At 42.1% G+C, this 17,847-nt stretch overlaps 2 protein-coding genes across 9 annotated transcripts in view; one reads left to right on the forward strand and one right to left on the reverse strand.

The window, feature by feature from the left end:
- The window catches only part of adgre5a (adhesion G protein-coupled receptor E5a), a 219,560-nt gene extending 202,360 nt beyond the window's left edge, over positions 1-17,200 (reverse strand). For 3 of the 8 annotated variants that reach the window (XM_074656444.1, XM_074656442.1, XM_074656443.1), the window contains exons 1-2: positions 15,294-17,200; positions 13,321-13,411 (exon numbers count right to left, since the gene is read on the reverse strand). The gene's annotated coding sequence lies outside the window, so the exon portion shown is untranslated. Of the gene's footprint in view, positions 1-13,320; positions 13,531-15,289 lie in introns of all 8 variants that reach the window. The other 5 variants (XM_074656440.1, XM_074656438.1, XM_074656439.1 and 2 more) reach the window with 3 other exon arrangements.
- adgrl1a (adhesion G protein-coupled receptor L1a) overlaps positions 1-17,847 on the forward strand; it is an 86,694-nt gene that overhangs the window by 65,374 nt on the left and 3,473 nt on the right. Inside the window, exons 13-23 of the mRNA XM_074656427.1 lie at positions 110-232; positions 1,706-1,914; positions 2,004-2,177; positions 2,775-2,984; positions 4,275-4,495; positions 4,768-4,834; positions 5,017-5,108; positions 5,235-5,403; positions 6,067-6,222; positions 7,845-7,941; positions 11,942-12,064. Of these exons, the coding sequence (XP_074512528.1) occupies positions 110-232; positions 1,706-1,914; positions 2,004-2,177; positions 2,775-2,984; positions 4,275-4,495; positions 4,768-4,834; positions 5,017-5,108; positions 5,235-5,403; positions 6,067-6,222; positions 7,845-7,941; positions 11,942-12,064 (1,641 nt within the window). The remainder of the gene's footprint in view (positions 1-109; positions 233-1,705; positions 1,915-2,003; positions 2,178-2,774; positions 2,985-4,274; positions 4,496-4,767; positions 4,835-5,016; positions 5,109-5,234; positions 5,404-6,066; positions 6,223-7,844; positions 7,942-11,941; positions 12,065-17,847) is intronic.

The following is a 17,847-nucleotide window of genomic DNA, read 5'->3' on the forward strand; positions in this document are numbered from 1 at the left end:
ATGAAATTTACCTCCAGGTTGTTACTCTGATTCTCTTTGGATGTTTTATTTTTTTTGCATATTTGACAGCGCAGAAGTCTTTTTTTACGTGCTGTGTTTCTACCATCAGATCTGGAGGTGCACGTTCTAAACACAGAGATGGACCAGCAGGACTTGTTCTTCCCACAGAATTACGCCAGCGACAGCACCATCCAGCTCTCAGCCTCCACTATCAAGCAGTACAGTCGCAACGGTCAGCAGCCCCGTCCTCCACCACAAGGCCTGATAAATGTTACTGTCCTGTGCAGCCCACTCTTGTGTTCCCATTCCATGCAAGCCTAAAACAATCTGCATGCAGTTGACTAAGTTATTGGTTCATAATAATAGGCTAATCAGATTAACAAAAGTGCTGAGACAATTTCTTTTCTTGATGGTTTCTTAACAGCAGTCTTAATAGAATAGCTGGGGAGGCGTGTAGATTACAATCGGCCCCAGTCTGACAGAGCAATCTCAGCACTCCCTCTCTTCTCTCTTCCCCATTCCATTCCCTCGCTCCGTCTCTTCGCCATCTTATCCCCCTCTCTCATCTCTCTCGTTTCTACCCCCCCTACTCTCCTCTGTCATCCCCCTCTTCATCGCTCCCATCCCCCCCTCACTCCCTCCCTCCATACCCTTTTCTGTTTTCTGTCTCCGCTCGGCTCTGCAGTGGGAACGAGATTAGAATGATTGAAACAAACGCACATGAAATATTCATATGGAATAATAAGAGATCTGTGAATGCTTGAGGGATGAATGTTCCATTGCCCTCCACATTAAATCTCGCTCTCTTCCACCAGTCAAAATGAAACGGTCCTTACCATCATTCTAACCTTCACTAACTCTCTCTCTCTGTCTCCCTTTCGCTCACCCTGTCACTCCCCGCTCTCTATCTCTGTCACTCTCGCTGCCATTACCATATTATGCCCCCATTTCTGTATTTGGTCTTTCCTCCCCCCCTTCCTCTTATTCCTCCTCCTCCTCCTCCCCCTCCTCTTCTTCCTCCTCCTCCCACCTTTATCGTTCTGTCTGCATCTCCCTTTATATATTACGTCTCAACCCGTTCTCACTCCCAACTCATGAAAAACCGCCGATAGTTTGTGACGAAACAGGCTTTCAGCTAACTCCAATATAAACCCATGCGCGGCGTTTCCGACAGTTGGAGAAAGTGACGTAGTATTAATAGCGTGAGTCCGTTCAGGGTGGGCAGGAGGGGTGGTGGATTGGTCAAACAAACACAAGACTTTCAACCAGGAGACCGGTGTTTGTGTCTCGTGTGAAACTAAAAGTAACGTTGAGTTATTTTGCCACGTCTTTAGTCGTCTTTAGTAACGTGACTGGACAGTATCGTCAGTCGTGTGAGTCACGTGAGTCGTTAGTCACGTGACTCGATTGTATCATCAGTCACGTAAGTCGTTTAGTATCGTCAGCCCCATGAATCACGCGAGTCACTAGTCATTCAAGTTAATGTCAACCACGACCATTTCCTAACCCTGATTAATTGGTTGTGTTGCCTAAACCTGTGAGGACACTTTGCATGTAACGAGCGTGTATTGGCAGCGTCGTCTCCGATGCTGAGGGGCACTGACCAAGCGGCGGTATTTGACGAGTTGGGAGTGAGGATCCCTTTTTATTTTCACATTCTCTCTCTTTCATTTATCTTTTTGTGTTTCTCTCCCTCCATGTGCAGGACAAGTCAAGGTGGTGTTCATTCTATATAAAAACTTGGGCTCCTTCCTGTCCACTGAGAACGCCACTGTGAAGATGGAGGCGGACGGGCCGGGCCACGATAAGCGGCTCCTGGCGGTCAACTCCCATGTAATCGCTGCCTCCATCAACAAAGAGTCCAGCAGAGTGTTTCTCATTGAGCCGGTGGTCTTCACACTCAAACACCTACAGGTGGCCTAATTCAGCCGTTATCATGCTTAATTTATATTCTGACACACCAATCGCCATTCTCCATCATCCCTCTCTCTCTCTTCCCACAGCTGGAGAATTATTACACTCCAAATTGCTCCTTCTGGAACTACTCGGAGCGCTCCATGACGGGCCAGTGGTCGTCCCAGGGCTGCAAGCTGCTGGACACCAACAGCACGCACACCACCTGCTCCTGCAGCCACCTCACCAACTTCGCCGTGCTCATGGCTCACAACGAGCCCGATGTGAGTCAACAAGGGCGTGGCAGACGCGCGGTTAAAATGGAAGCCGAGTAATTTATGCCGACGTTCATTCGTGCGAGCATTAAGCGTTCGCTCGCTCTCAGTCACACACCCTCACACACTTGCACATTAATGTACCCTCTCAAGGCTGACAAGCTCTTTGTTTTGAATTTTCTATTTTCCTCCTTTCACTCCGACATTCGGGGAGGCACATGCTTACAAATTCATGTCCTGCTACTTCTAGCTGACATTCACATGAATTTGAATGTCATGTATTTTTTTTCAGGACGTCTCGTCTCTTGTCTCTACACTTTAGCTCCTTGCATATATTTACAAATATTAAATAAAGCAATTTTGCTCTCTTTCTCTCCCCCTCCCCCCTGTCCTGTCTATCTATCCCCCTATTGTTTCTTCCCTCCACTGTCCTCCCATCCATCTCTGTACTCCTCATCTCCCATTCCACTGTCTTCTCCTATATTTTCCCCTCTTTATTTGTCTGATTCTGCTGCGTATCTGTGTCCCTCTGTTTTTATCCCATTCCCCTCCACTCTCTCAACCCCCTCCCCCATCTTTGTTTACCCGACACGACCCGGACCTCAGTACCAGGGGCGAATGCATGAACTGATCCTGTTTGTGATCACCTGGGTGGGCATTGTCATCTCCCTAGTGTGCCTAGCCATCTGCATCTCCACTTTCTGCTTCCTGCGGGGCCTGCAGACCGACCGCAACACCATCCACAAGAATCTCTGCATCAATCTCTTCATCGCCGAGCTGCTCTTCCTCATCGGCATCGACAAGACAGAATACCATGTGAGTTCGTAGCCATATGTTGACCTGATACCTGCCAAGGATGTTGGGGTCTCACTTAGGGATGTCACGAGAACCGATACTTCAGTACCAATTTGAAAATTCTGAAAATGTGATGGTAATCGTTTTTCTACAGTGCCGCAGATACTGTCAGGGCTTAAGACTAAAGGCCATTACACATCGGGGGCGTGACGAATATACAACAGGAAAATAGGAAATACTTGCCTGCAAATATTATATGTCTAGGGCTTTTATTGTGAAAGTTAAGAACGGAAGGAGCAGATTTGGTCTGCGCTGCCTATGTCAAGGTTGAAAGGAGTAATAAAGTTTGCCGTCCTAGTTTGGACTACGGAGCCTCTGCGTTGTTGTTTTATACTCAACCCGTTCTACACAACATGATTGGTTGATGCCTTTATTCGCAGTGCGAAAGCTCAGAAAATCAACCTTGTTCCGGAAAAAATTAAGTCACTTTTTTGCCGCGTAATATTCCCTTTATGTGTGATTTAAGTACTCATGACAAAAACAACAGTTCTAAAAAATATATTGGGCGATATATATAATATAGCGCGGAAAAAACGCCGCCGATGTGTAGCAGCCTTAACGGCGTCCCAGGGACAATAAAAAATGTGTTTGGGACACAGTAAACTCACTATCGATGCATCCAGGGGCTGCTAACAGCTAACGTTAACTAGCTCTCATCATGCTGAATTCAACATGGGAGGTACCATTGTTTAATATTATGATGCATTCAGGCTCTATTTGTATTATTTTTTTTTTGTTATTACTGTTGTCTTTTTTGTTTCTGATGTCTTTGCTCTGTGTGATGTAACTTCTTATGAAAAGCAATAAAAAGTTAATTACAAAAAAAAGAACTGCATTACATCCCCTCCTTTTAAACTCTGTTGGCACGCCTGGATCTCTTATGAAAGGGAATCACGACATCAGGTTGTACTTTTCCAACTTGAAAATGACAAGAGAGTGACAGCATGACGCAAGTGACAACTTTTCATAATGTTAATAGTGACTGTGAAACTAAAATTGAGGCAGTGTCTCATTACGTTACTCTATAAAACTAATGAATTATCACTCAATAATGTGCACAGAGCCAATCACCCAGGGGGCAGCTTTTAATTTTTTCCTCTGTGAATGTCCAAAACTACTTCCTGATAGTGACTCTGTTCTGTCCTCTTTTTCAGTCAGTTATATGCCCTGATCTTAACTGTCCTTTATTTTAATATTTTCTTTCCTCTCTTCTTCTCCTCTCTCTACTCTCTCCTTTACTGCTGTCCTCAGATTGCCTGTCCCATCTTTGCTGGCCTTCTGCATTTCTTCTTCTTGGCTGCCTTCTCCTGGATGTGTCTGGAGGGTGTGCAACTCTATCTCATGCTGGTGGAGGTCTTTGAGAGCGAGTACTCCCGCAAAAAGTACTACTATCTGTGCGGCTACTGCTTCCCCGCACTGGTGGTGGGCATCTCGGCAGCCGTAGACTACAGGAGCTATGGGACCAAGAAAGCGTACGTGTGAAGACTGGTCTTTTGCACCTGCAGATTGAGAAGTAGGATTATGCTATTCCCCCAGCTGGAAATGTAATATGCAGTGCTGTGTGAACGGCTCTTGCACCTCCCCGCGGACTGGCTTTTCTGAACACACTTAGCCAAAGCCTGATGATTAGCCTTCATAAGATAATCCGCTGAGACAGGGAAACAGTGTGTGCATGCCTGTGTGTGTGTGCGTGTCTGAGTGTGTGTGTGTGTGTAACTCTCTCTTCTCCTTTGTGCCACTCCAGATGCTGGCTGCGAGTGGATAACTACTTCATCTGGAGCTTCATTGGACCCGTTTCATTCGTTATTATGGTATTAGCTTTACTGTCAGACAGTATTACTCCCCTCTCTATTTCGATATCACCCCGTCGAACTAAAAGTGTTTCACCATGCTTGCTTTATGAGGTTATTAACGGAGCAAATTCAGTATTTTTGGTGCAGACTGTAAAGTTCACAACACATCTATATGATTCTTTCTATCTTTTGTACCCTAGCTCAACCTCATTTTTCTCATGATCACTTTACACAAAATGATCCGCAACTCCTCAGCACTCAAACCTGACTCCAGCCGCCTGGATAACATTAAGTGAGTTCAAATCATTCAATGGGAGTCACTTGTGATAAATAAACCACACCGTCAGATTGGATTTCCAAATTGATTCGGTTTCTCCGTGTCATTATTTGTTAACGTTTCCTTGTCCGCTTCTGTCAGATCATGGGCTCTGGGGGCCATCGCTCTGCTCTTCCTGCTGGGGATGACGTGGGCCTTTGGCCTCCTCTTTATCAATGAGAACACGGTCATCATGGCCTACCTCTTCACCACCTTCAACGCCTTCCAGGGCATGTTCATCTTCATCTTCCACTGCGCTCTGCAGAAGAAGGTAACTGTACGAGACTAGTCTTTGAAGATTTGCTATAGGGCTGTTAAAATTGGCCAAAAATTACGTTTGAATATAATTCTAATAAAACCAAAGGCTGTCAAAGTTAACATGATAATAACATTATTAATAACAATAATTTCTTTAATGCATTAATGCAACTTGAGATTTTTAAGCTGTAGCGGGCTCAGTTTTAAAGCTAGAGTGAAGATACTGGCATCATATGAAACTAGAAAAACCTAAAGAATCCATTGGTACCAACCATGGCATACTAGCTTGTCGCGAAGGAGGATAAATAATGCTCCAAACCTACGCTACATTTTGGCGAGAAAAAAATGGCAAGGCCATTTTCAAAGGGATCCCTTGACCTCTAACCTCAAGATATGTGGATGAAAATGGGTTCTACATTAATTTAGAATATTTGTCGAAAGCCCGAACTTGTTTGTTTTTATGGATGTAATTCTGAATAAGCAGTGTAAATGTTGTGGAGATGGATGGATGTGCCTCTCTGATTAATATTCCGCATACATGTTCAGAGTGATTGCATTTCGCTGTTGCCGTGTGTTAAAAGCCTCTGTTGCTCCACAGGCTATTGAAACTAAGTGTTTGTGTTTATGAGTGGCTTTAAAACCTGCCCGCTGTGCCGGTGGTGTTATTTCTTTACAGGTCCATAAGGAGTACAGTAAGTGTCTGCGTCACTCCTACTGCTGCAGCCGCACCTCCACCACCAGCTCCCACGGCTCCCTGAAGAACTCGGGCCTGCGTGCCAACAACCGCTACTACAGCGGCAGCCAAGCTCGCCACGCAGCGGCCCACCGACAGGTGCGGGCAGGACAGACCCACACAAACACAAAGCAGTACACACATAACGCAGGCGTGCTTCATCTTCACACATCAACCAGACCACTGTTGAGCTTTAAAATTGTATTTTTCTTTGAACAAATGAAAAGTAAATCTGCCTGTGCGGCAAGATGATTTCAGTGGAAATTGGCTTGTTTCGGTGGAATGAAACGAAAAATCAATTTTCTCGAATCAAAAGACTCTCTTGATACTATCTGACTTTTTTTAGAACACTGTCAAAAAGGGTGTAAAAGCCAAATAAATAGCTTTGGAAACAAGGGACATTTCCTCACCCTGCTGATGTATTTTCTGCCTTGTTTAAAAGGTCCGTTATGTAAGATACTAGAGCACAAAATGAGAGCACCTGATCAATAGCAATGACTCACCGATTACTTTGTGAAGCACTCGAATTTACTTACTTACTTAACTTTCAGCCCACAGTCACGTTGTTGAGATGTGCAGCAAGTGATACGCCGGTATTACAACATTTCGTTCTTGGTGACAGAGCAGTGTTAGAGTATGTCACATCATTACAATATATGGAGCAGCCCGTTCGCACAAAAAGGCGTATAAATGCACGATAATGTGCAAGGCGTTTAGCAATAAGTACGCCTTTCTTAATTTCTTGTATTGACTGCAATGTAAATTCATCCGTGTATAAATGTTACCGTAAGAATTAGTGACGTAGTATAAAAAGCGAGAAAGACCACTTACTGTGGGCAGGTGGATGGGCCCAAGAAACACCAGGCTTTTAACCAGGAGACCTGTGTTCGAGACTGTTGTTGACCGCTGTTTTGTAAGTTATGTTACTGACGTTTGTGACAAACGTAAACGTTTTTATTGACATTTTTGGCGTGTTTTAGTTAGTTTACGTATTTATTTTAAGCCCAACCATGACGTTTTTCCTTACCCTAACTAAGTGGTTTTCTTGCCAGAACCTAACTTGACAAATGACACGCAAAAAAGCAGCATACAAATAACACGTGAAAAGGCTAAAAGTGCGTACTCGTGACACGCAGAATGTCAGTGAAATGTCGTGGTATTTATACGCCTTCCCGTGAGACCGGGGTTGTATGACGTGTTCATTGTTCTAATCAGCCGGCGTGCTCACCTGTTGTGAAGTTTTTACTTTTATGTTCCCATCCACTACTGTGCTTACCCTGTGAGTACATGACTCATTAATAAAGATATCCTTTGATATACTATATATAGACACAGGCTCAATAGAAGACATACTGTGCACACTGGCACAGACACAAACTGTACACACCCATTGACAGTTAAGTCCTCACAATCAACAAACAAGCTTTCCCACGATGTAATAAGACGCTTCCAAATAACAATGGTATCAGCTACCGCAATCATGTCTTACACATCTCCAGTTTATTAGCCGCCCTCGTGATGACATGACATAGCTGCCTCTTTACCCGACGCCTCGATCTCTTTGTCTGCCGTGTTTGCCTATTGTTCTTTGCGGATTAGAGCGAGCCCCACCGTTTTGATTACAGCAGCCCCACTGAGTTACAAAGTCTACCCGTCGCGCTTCTATATTTAACTTGTTTGTCTGTTTGCTGCCACTCACTGAGCTCTGCTCCTTCTTCCAGAGTCGAATCCGCAGGATGTGGAACGACACGGTTCGAAAGCAGACGGAATCTTCTTTCATGGCGGGGGATATCAATAGCACCCCGACACTCAACCGCGGTGAGACCTCCCTCCATCACCGCTCTGCTTCCCCTACGCTAAGTCATGCACGCTTAAATGCACACAAACACATGGATTGTAGCATATAGGCTTACACAACTGAACAAAAAGTAAATAAAGCATGGGAATAGAGTGGACAAGGCGTAGCGCTGTTATTCAGTGTTAAATGTGCACATTTGGCAGTGTGATGAAATATATGTTCCCATGTCTGGTGTATTGAGGCTAACTAAGGATTCAGATCCAGCGGCCAGTGGGCCAGCCAGCAAATACCAGCAGTAATTGCTTAAATTGAATAACATATGGTTGAAGACTGGTTGGTGGGTTTCAGTTTGCAGTGCAGTGGTCAGTGAAAGCACTTACAGTATGTGGAGCTCAAACGCTCTGTTATGTGAGTATGTGTGTGGGTGGGTCGCAGTAAACTTCTGTTACTGTAATTAAGCAGATTAAAGTGTATTTAAAAAATTGTATTCAAAGTGAATAATACTAATTTAACTTAAAGAGGTCACATCACATACTGTATATCATTTTATTTACTATCTTTTTATTGTTTATTTTTGCAGGGATAGCGCACAATTAAAACTAAATGCACCAGAGTTAGCTAGATTTGCATCTGTTGTCCCTGCACAGGTAGACAAAACCACAACCACATGATAATAAATACACCAGTGTTCATTTTGTTAATGAAAACTGTGACGAAATGTGTTCGTCAACGACCTTTTTTTCCATGACTAAGACGAGACAATGACGAGACTTGTCTTAGTCCTCAATGCTGACAACTGTGCAACTGTAAATGCATAAAGTTGGCGGTTTTACGGGTCGGGGTTCGGGTGGTTGAGTAACGCATATTTTTACACGTTGGGTGGGCGGCTTGGCTCTCATAACGCACCGGCGGGTGCGTCATCATTAATAAGCGCAGTCAGGAGGAACATTTTGAGTTGTCGTCGACTAAAACTATGAGGGTTAAAAATGACTAAAATATGACTAAAACTAATAAGCATTTTCGTCTTAATACTAAGACTAAATCTAAAATGGCTGCCAATATTAACACTGAAATACACTACATAAAATTAGACAATGCATAAAAGTCCATCAGTGTGAGATAATAAAAAGAATAGGCGTGATAAATACAATAAATACTGTTCGAGGCAATCAGTGGTGGTGACACGTTTGTGCTGCCAAAGCTTTTAAACACCGCAAAGCTTCCTGAGTCTCTAATGTTTGTGGGTATGAAATTCCACTTCCCCACTACTTTAACTGAGAGAGCAGATTTAACAAAGGCTGTCTTTGTTGTATCACAGAGAATAATTCTTTTCCAACTCTCCGTAACCACCAGAAATGGTTTAGAGGCCAGTTGCAGCGAAATAGTTCATCATCGAAGATGAGTCATCCGTCTTTGCTTTATTTGTTCATTTTGTTTTGTGATTTCCAGTTTTTCAATTAAATAAAAAAAAAAAAAAGTTATTTGAACAAGGATCGAGCCAAATAATCAATATCACGATGTATTGTGTCATTACCAAACTGGACATATTTTCTTTTTCTTACCAATATAGGTTTGATTCCTGCTTTGTAAAAATATGTTTTTTTTATTATTTTCCACATAAGATACACAGAAGTATTGATGTGTCAATATATTAGGGAAACTTACACTCATACGATTTTGTCAACTAATGTGGTGTTTCTCAAAGTGGGGTCCCCAGCAACTATAAATGACAGAATGTATGATTATGTTGGTCATAGGTTTCATACATTTTCTGTAATAAAACATCCAATAGCAAAAATGATGGGGGATGATTGGGAACCTCGGACAAAATCTTATCAAATGGGGGTCTGTTGTCTAATTCATGTCAGTTTAGGGGTAATGAAAAAGTTTGGGAACCACTAGACTAATTGATTAGTTGATTTAACCGTTTAATTCAGAATCACACAAAAACACCACTTTAAATCTTGTGTTTACCAGAGATGTGCTCATAAGTTTCTTGGAAATAAGTCATTCAGCACGAAAAAAAAAAGAGCATAAAAAACGACTAATCGAGTGAAGAAATCTTAGTCTGCTAAGACCAAAACGACCGATTAGTCGACTAATCAACTAAAAGAGGGGCAGCCCTAGTAAATAGGTCATAGAATTGCATGTGTTGTCATACCATCATTATAGAAAAATATTGTAATAGCTGCAATATAACCTGAGATTGCCAGCCCTAGTTTGAGCTCTCAGCCTTTTTATAGCATCATGAGATCGATTGCATCCATATCTTCTTTGCCTGTGACGCACGCCGTCCCCTCTGAACTCCACACAGCACATGAATTGCGCACTAGCAATTATTTAAGACATAAAGAAATGTGTGGAGTCACTGATTGTCTCGACCTCGGCAACTGGTGGCGTCACCGCTGCAGCCATCGGTAACGCAGAGACCATAAAGGTTGTCTCAGGTTCTGGATTGGGGGGATGGGTGGGGTAGGTGGAGGTGGAGGGTGTTGATGATGACAACAGAGGCAGTCGCTAAATCAGCCGTCACTCTCTATGCTAATTTCATCCATTTTGTTTTTAATGAACTGATTAGCGTGTGAGCGAACAGGGGGTAATTATTCTAATTGAGGAGAGTGACAGGAGCGAGGCAGGGGGTGAGGAAGAGAGTGCTACGAGTGAGCTGCACGGATGAGAGGTGTGTATGCATGCGAGTGTGAGTCTGTGTGTGTGGTCGGGCGGGTCGGTTTCCGCGGCTTTTTCGTCACGACAGAGCAATCACCAGGGCTGTTGGAGACACACAATGTGGATCATCCTGTGTTGTGCTGTCAAACACAAACAACTGTGCTGTGAAGCCTTTATTTTCTGTGCTTCTGAGAAAAGTTTGTCAGTTGGCAGAGAGTGAAAGACGAAGAGGAGGGAGGGAAGGGGGGAGAGGAGAGAGAGGCGCTATCATGGAGGAGTAATTAAAGAGGCCAAATCTGGAGAAGAGACACTCAGTCGTTATCCCTGGCATCTCTTTGATTCCTCCACTTCACTTCTTTATGAATCTATCGCTGACAATAATGTGTCCAGAAGACAACACACGCAGCCTCCCATGATTCCCCTTGCCCTACTTTCTCTCCCCCACTTAAAGCTACTTATTTTTAATTTTCTACAGGATATTCCTATGAGGTACACACAGACAGCTAATCCCGACTAATTTGGTGTTGTTTGTAAAAATCCTGGCACGAGTAACTGAGGAAATGTGTTCGAGTCAAGACAGAGCGAGCCAGAGAAAAGAGGGAGTATGTGTGGCATGCCAGATATATGGACAGTGTAAGAGGAGGGAAAATGACAAATAAATAGCCGTGCGTGAGTGCATATTTTATTTATTTTTTTTAGTATTCCCTGCTCCCTTGCTGTGTGATGAACGGTAGGCGTGAGACCTGAAGGTTGCACTTTGCCTGGGACGACTCTCCGTCATGCTGTCCTATTTTTAATTTCATGGCATTTCTGTTTGAGTTGCCTCCGGCTGCAGCCATACATGGGCATTATACAACATTCTGTGTGCCATTTCTTTGAATTATATTTGTCTTGTAGTGGCATTCACATTGCACTAGGAAATTAACTGTGTTTCAATGGCTGCACCCCTAGACTACATAATGACATGCATTACTGTTCTACCCCATCTGACTACATCGTCAGGAGCCAAAAGGAAGAAAAAAAAAAATAATGGCAGCGCTCCAAACAGTACCTTTCCCCTGCAATTGTATTTTTACTCAAAGGTTACAATCAGCAGTCATAAACATCGAGGAGAACACTGTGAAATGCATTACTCCATAAAGCACCGGCATAACAAAAATAACCCCATCTGAATAAACAGTAAATATTTTTATGATTCCAGATGTTATTACTGAGTCTGGAAACGTGAATTTCACAGCGTTACACCTATTGTGGTGCAGTGTTTCTGCTTGTGATTGCTTTGCATACATTTGAGACAAAGATAAGAGCCTATTTATGATTCCGTTTGTTTTTTTAAATGTTTGTGTCTCGCAGCGACCATGGGCAACCACCTTTTGACGAACCCGGTGTTACAGACTCGAACTGGTACCTCTCCTTACAACACTCTGCTGGCTGAGAGCTTCACCCCGCCCTCACCAGGCGTCTTCAACTCCACCGGTTAGCTCCTCACAAACACTCATAAATGCTGTCCTTCTGTCCATTACTCTGTCAGTCGTTTTACAGGCACAAACTCATTACTGTATTTGAGTGCATGCACATGTGTGTGTGCAGTGGTGTAGTGGTCGTTGATGAGGTGGGTCTGGTACAAGGTAGATAGGTAGGTTGCCGAGGAGGAAGTGGGTTTACTCTCCTATATATTTCAATGGCTTTTTGGCTGGTATACTGTAAACCGCCAGAAAAAGAGGTAGATAACATGCTGTGAAATTACAGCCTGGGTAGGCAGTGACCTATCAGTGACAATGTTTACATGCACACTAATATTCCTTTATTATTCAGAATAATACAATATTCTGAATTAGATACGGGTCATGTAAACAGCATATTCTGTTTGGATATTCTGAATTAGGTCTTTTTACAAATGGAGTATTTTCTGATTAAGACGTGGGATGTGCCAGTGTCATTCGGATTTTTGGAGCATTCTTTGGACGTGTATACAGCGCATTCGGAATATGCGTTCCATTTGGGGTTTTATAAACAGTTTATATACATATAGTCAACATTAGCGACTGGCCCTTCTACACCCCACACATACTGAAACCCCACAATGTCATTATCCTGCGTATAGTAAGCATATTCTGCCCTACAGGCACGCAGAGACCAACCCCCTGAACATCAGGTCAACAGGCCCACTGCCCATGCTACGATTACTATTTAGTATGCAAGAAGAAGATTTACTATGTCCCAGAGTATGTCATTTGCAGTATGCCAAAAATACCAGGATGTCCTGCTGCATCATTTTGCAGTATGCAAGCCAGCATGCTTTTCTGGCTATTCTGACCCACAATCCATCCAATGCACAGCAGATATATGACCAAGTGGGTTAAAATTCAAGGCACAATGTTTTGATGAAGTAGTATGTCCCAATTGTATGCGTACTGCATGCAACAGTACATAAAAGTATGTGATTTGGAACACAGCTCTGGTTTCTTCAAGTAAGCCATGTGGCCAGTTTGGCCTGAGAGGAAACAGGAAATGAGAGAGAGAGAGAGACCAGTAGAAAACAGCTTATTCACTCCTACAAAAGGCACAAAAGCAAAACCACACACAATGAGAGTCTGGTGATGGCGCACCATCATAAAGAAAAAGGAGAGAGACATCTTGGTGACAGTGCGCCAGTAGAAAACAGCTTATTCACTCAAACAAAATGCGTAAAAGCTCACCAGGATAAAGAATAAAAAGGGTTTAGCACTTACTTTATTTGTAGATGAAGTCCATGCGTCTAACCCTCTGGACAAAGATGCCAATGACTTTGTTGTAGAAGTCCTCATGTTAGGTGTTTACCTCCTTTTCAATGGAAATATGAGCCAAGGACGAAAGCCTCGATGTTCCACTCTGTCTTTATGCATTTGAAGACTTGAAAAGTTTCTGTGGCCTCTCTGGTACAGTCTCCTGCAGATCATTGTCTGTCAAAAACAGTAATCAAACTGTCATTCCTTTGGACTGATTGTGAACATATAATCCCACCAAATCAGACTTTAATCTAATCGGATCAGATCATTTTGCATATCTGGACAGACTCTTCAGTTTGTTATCATCACAATTTAGCTGATATTTCTTGCAGTTTAACTAGCTAAGCCAAGGAAACCAAACCAAGCTCCTCCAGACGGTCAAACCTGGCTTTCATTATTTACAGTGATGTTGTCCAGAAAATCACAGAATATTATGTTCCTCTCATCTCTCTGACAGATGTGTGGTGGAGGATCTCCTTGTTTATCTTTTGGCCAACACATGCAACAGTTAAATGTAGCTATAGTCCATCACTTTTTAATATTTCCATGTTTTCCTTTACCTGTGCATTGTATGTGTTGATATGGAGCCTGCTCTGTTGATCCAGAGACAAGTCAACACGACTTTTACCGAAGGTTTCCAAGGCTACCGGAGAGTGGACATAGCTAGCTATAATAATGATCAACATCTTCATCCTCTGTCAATCTCTCTCTCTCACACAAGTGCTGTTTATATATAAAAGCATGCATGCACACACAGATTTAGCTTTAGAGAGACACACACAGTTGCACACAAAGGACTAAATGTATACTTTGCTAGATGCAATTGCTCATATAATTAGGATCTACACTGTTAATAATTTCCCAGTAAAATAACAGTAAAGAACTGGCAGCAGGGTTGCCTTAATGTTACTGTAAAATTAACATTATTATACTGTAGCTGAAATTTACAGCTTTTTTACTGTTAATGAAAAATATAGTTTGAACTGTATTAATTTCACAGTATTTTACAGTTAATTTACTGTTTAAAGATATATTATATAGCTGTTTTTTCACCTTTCTTTTACATTATCTTACTGATTTGTTTTAATGCACTATTTAGGTTTTATTTTTTACATACATTTAATAAACATTATTTTTTGCCTAGATGAACAGACTTAGCAGGTTACAGACATAGGAATAGTCACACTAAATACAATTAAAGGCACTTGATAGGAAAAAGGCTATAATAGACTTGTTGACACTTTTCCCAAAATGTATGTCTATAGCTGAGTACAGAATGCAACCATAACAACATGTGAGTGAAGAACAATAAAGCTAATTCACTGATTTTCCAATCATGTACAATGTACAAGCCTCACATGAGCAGATCAGGTCCCAGAATTAAAACAATACTGCATGAAACTGTTACTGATGATACTGTAACGACTGGATGACGTGGGGTCAACTGTTAAGTTACAAGTTGTTACTGTAGTTAGTCAGGTTTACATGATGTCAGCGAACGTGGCATTGACAGTGATTTGTGGAGATAGCCACCTGTGATTGGCAGAGGCTTTAGGAGGGAGGCTTGTTGTTGTTCCTGTTAGTGTGCGTGGGAGACGAGAAGCGGGAGATGAGAAGTGAGTTGCTGATGCAGATAGCACGCTGTAAAGAGTAGGTGTGTTGTTTTGGCGTTGGTTACGGCCCACAGTAACCTGTGTTCAAGCTGAGGAATTAAGTACCAGCGTAACCAGTTCCTGCCTCGTAGCTTCATTGACCAGGGTCGCTACAATACTTTAGACAGTTGATCAGCAGTAAAGTGCTGTTTTTTAAGAATGCATTATAGTTCAGTTAAAAAACGGTTAGTACTGTTGTAAATTAACAGCAATTGTTTACAGTGTAGATAGTTAACGTTAAATTAGTCCTTCTTTTCCTACAACTCTGGGTGAAAACTCACTCACTTCAGCTGGGTTAAACATCCTGCAGGTCCGGTGTTGGGTTACCATTAGTTACCACAGCTCTTTGTTCTTCATAAGACAGTTAATAAGTAATAAATATCCATATTGACCAGCAGCCGTTGAGCTAGCCGTGATAGCCGTTAGGTGGTAGTTCCGAAGGTTGCCGAGTGGCGCCGAGCAGCAGCGCGAGGGAGTGTACGTGACGTCACATGACGCAACGTCGCTCTGTTGATGAGAACCGACTACGCATGCGCAAAGCTTAATTTTTTTTATAATAACCAAAACATTAAAGGGGAACTACGTCCATTTTCAAATTCCATACATTTTATTCATATGGTATAAGACAGTCCAAAAAATATTAGTAAACATGAACAACCGTCTTCCAAATCCAAAAACTAGAGTGCTAAAACTCAAACTTGTTATGTCGTAGGGTATAGTCTGGAGCTGCTCCATAGAAAATGAATGGGAGAGTGATTTTGTGGACGGTCAGTGTATCTTCTGGTCATTCGATTTTCCTTTCACGTACGGATATTAAAAAACAAAAAATAAGTGTTTATTTGATTTTTGTTTTAAAATACAAAAATTAATATTGAAATACAAGGTGTTTTTCTTTATCAGGGTCAAAAAGGGATGAACTAAACTTAAAAAACGGGTTGATTTTAATTTTCTATTTGTAAAAACGAAAAATAAAATCACTAAGAGACAGACACGAAAAAAACGGCTGTTTTTTCATATTCTACCATTTACATTTACAAAGTAAGAGCATGTATGAGGACGGTGATGTGTATGAGAGGGGGAAAAGACATGACTGCAGAAAAACTGGAGTCATGGATCTTCCCTAAGACACACTCTTTTAATGTTTCAAAAAACTACGTACTGATCCGTGTCCATCACCTTCAGTTACACAGCAGCACCGTACTTTTTCTTCTCTCATACACAGCACCGTCCTCATTCGCGCTCTTACTTTGTAAATGGCAACTTCCGGTCGCAGAATATGAAAAAAGGGGTGTTTTTTTTCGTTTCTAAAAAATCCAATAATGAAAAAAAGTTTCAGGGCATTTTTGTCCGTCATGCATTGTAGAGATTTTTCAAATATCTTGAGTTCATTCTTCCATCCATTGATATTATGTGGGCTTAACCTTTAAATACTTGCATCTATGAATAAAGTGTTTACTCAACAAAATCAAGTTGTTTATCAGAAAGTTTTTCTCCTTCATAAGTTCTCCAGTTTTAAGCGACATCAACATTATATCTTTAGAAGAAGCCAGCTCTGAAACACAAGCCACAATTCCAGCATACTGGAAGAAAAATATGTTCTACAGTCTCAATATCTGTCTCAAAGGATCCACATGAGTTGTTATTCCAATTAAATCTTTCTTGTAATAAGTGATTGGATGGATAGATAAAAAATTAAATGTCACTTCTTTGGCTGTAGGAAGGATCCTATTGCCCATGGCTTTGGATTTCCTGCATTCAAGAACTGTACTTTTAGGAGCAAGTTGCAAAAGGATCATATATTTTATCTATCCATGCGTAATGTAGACAAATCCGTATGCCACAATGGTAGATCACTACCTAGGCAAAGATTTAACCGCATGTCACCCACCTATCAGCCAAAAAGCCATTGGAATATATAGTAGAGTATGTATAATACTGAGACAAATTATCTATTAAATGATCTAAATACAACTAGCCAATCATGTAATCTCAACATTTCTATTTAGCTTTGGCGAGGCACTGCCCACCCTGACCACACATGCCTGTTTGTGTGTTGTTTTTTCCGACTTCGTAGCTGTCAGACGGATTCACTTGGCTGTGCAGAACAGAGCCAAACAGTGCTTACAGCCTAACCAGCCATCTGGTCAGATCTTGAATCTCCATGAGAACGAACAGCCACAAATTGATTTCGAAGTTTAGCTACAGCTGTGACTGCCAGAAATCTTGAAGACAGTTTTTCCCTGTTCCCGTGCAGGCAGAAAAAAAGTATAGTCTGCTTAAATCACGACGGCCGTAGAAAGAGATCAGACGGCTCTGCGGTCTGGGACAGTCCATCTGGGAGTAGGTCAGCCACTCTGATGGCTGTTTTATTGCAGTGCTGCGGTCCCACACCCCTCTTTGGATGCATATAACTGCTGAATTAGACATATTCTGGTAATTGCTCCACTAATATTCACTTGGTAAGAGAGAGCTGTGACTGCGTGTGGCTGGTTGCTGGCTGACTGTGTATCAGGCCTCGTGTCTGAGGACTGAAATTTAAGGCGGCGTTTCTGTTAAATATTTTAAAGCCTCTCCGCACAATACGTCAAGCCTGATGGCCACAGGCTTGGCAGCCAAGACATTTTTAGAAGAGAGTGGGAGAGGAAGTAGGGAGAGCACTTCATTAGAATGTCTAATTACCCACACCACCACCGAAGAGCGTTGATTAAAGTCAGACTACGCAATAAATCTAAAAAATGAACACTTTTTTGGGGCGGCTTTTTGCTTTGCTGTGTGATGGTAATTTGGGAGAAAAAGCACAACATCTGTGGTGCGTTGAAGGGAAGTCGTAAAATAAACA

Source organism: Sebastes fasciatus, chromosome 13 (assembly GCF_043250625.1).
Source record: "Sebastes fasciatus isolate fSebFas1 chromosome 13, fSebFas1.pri, whole genome shotgun sequence".
NCBI classification, from domain to species: Eukaryota; Metazoa; Chordata; class Actinopteri; order Perciformes; family Sebastidae; genus Sebastes; species Sebastes fasciatus.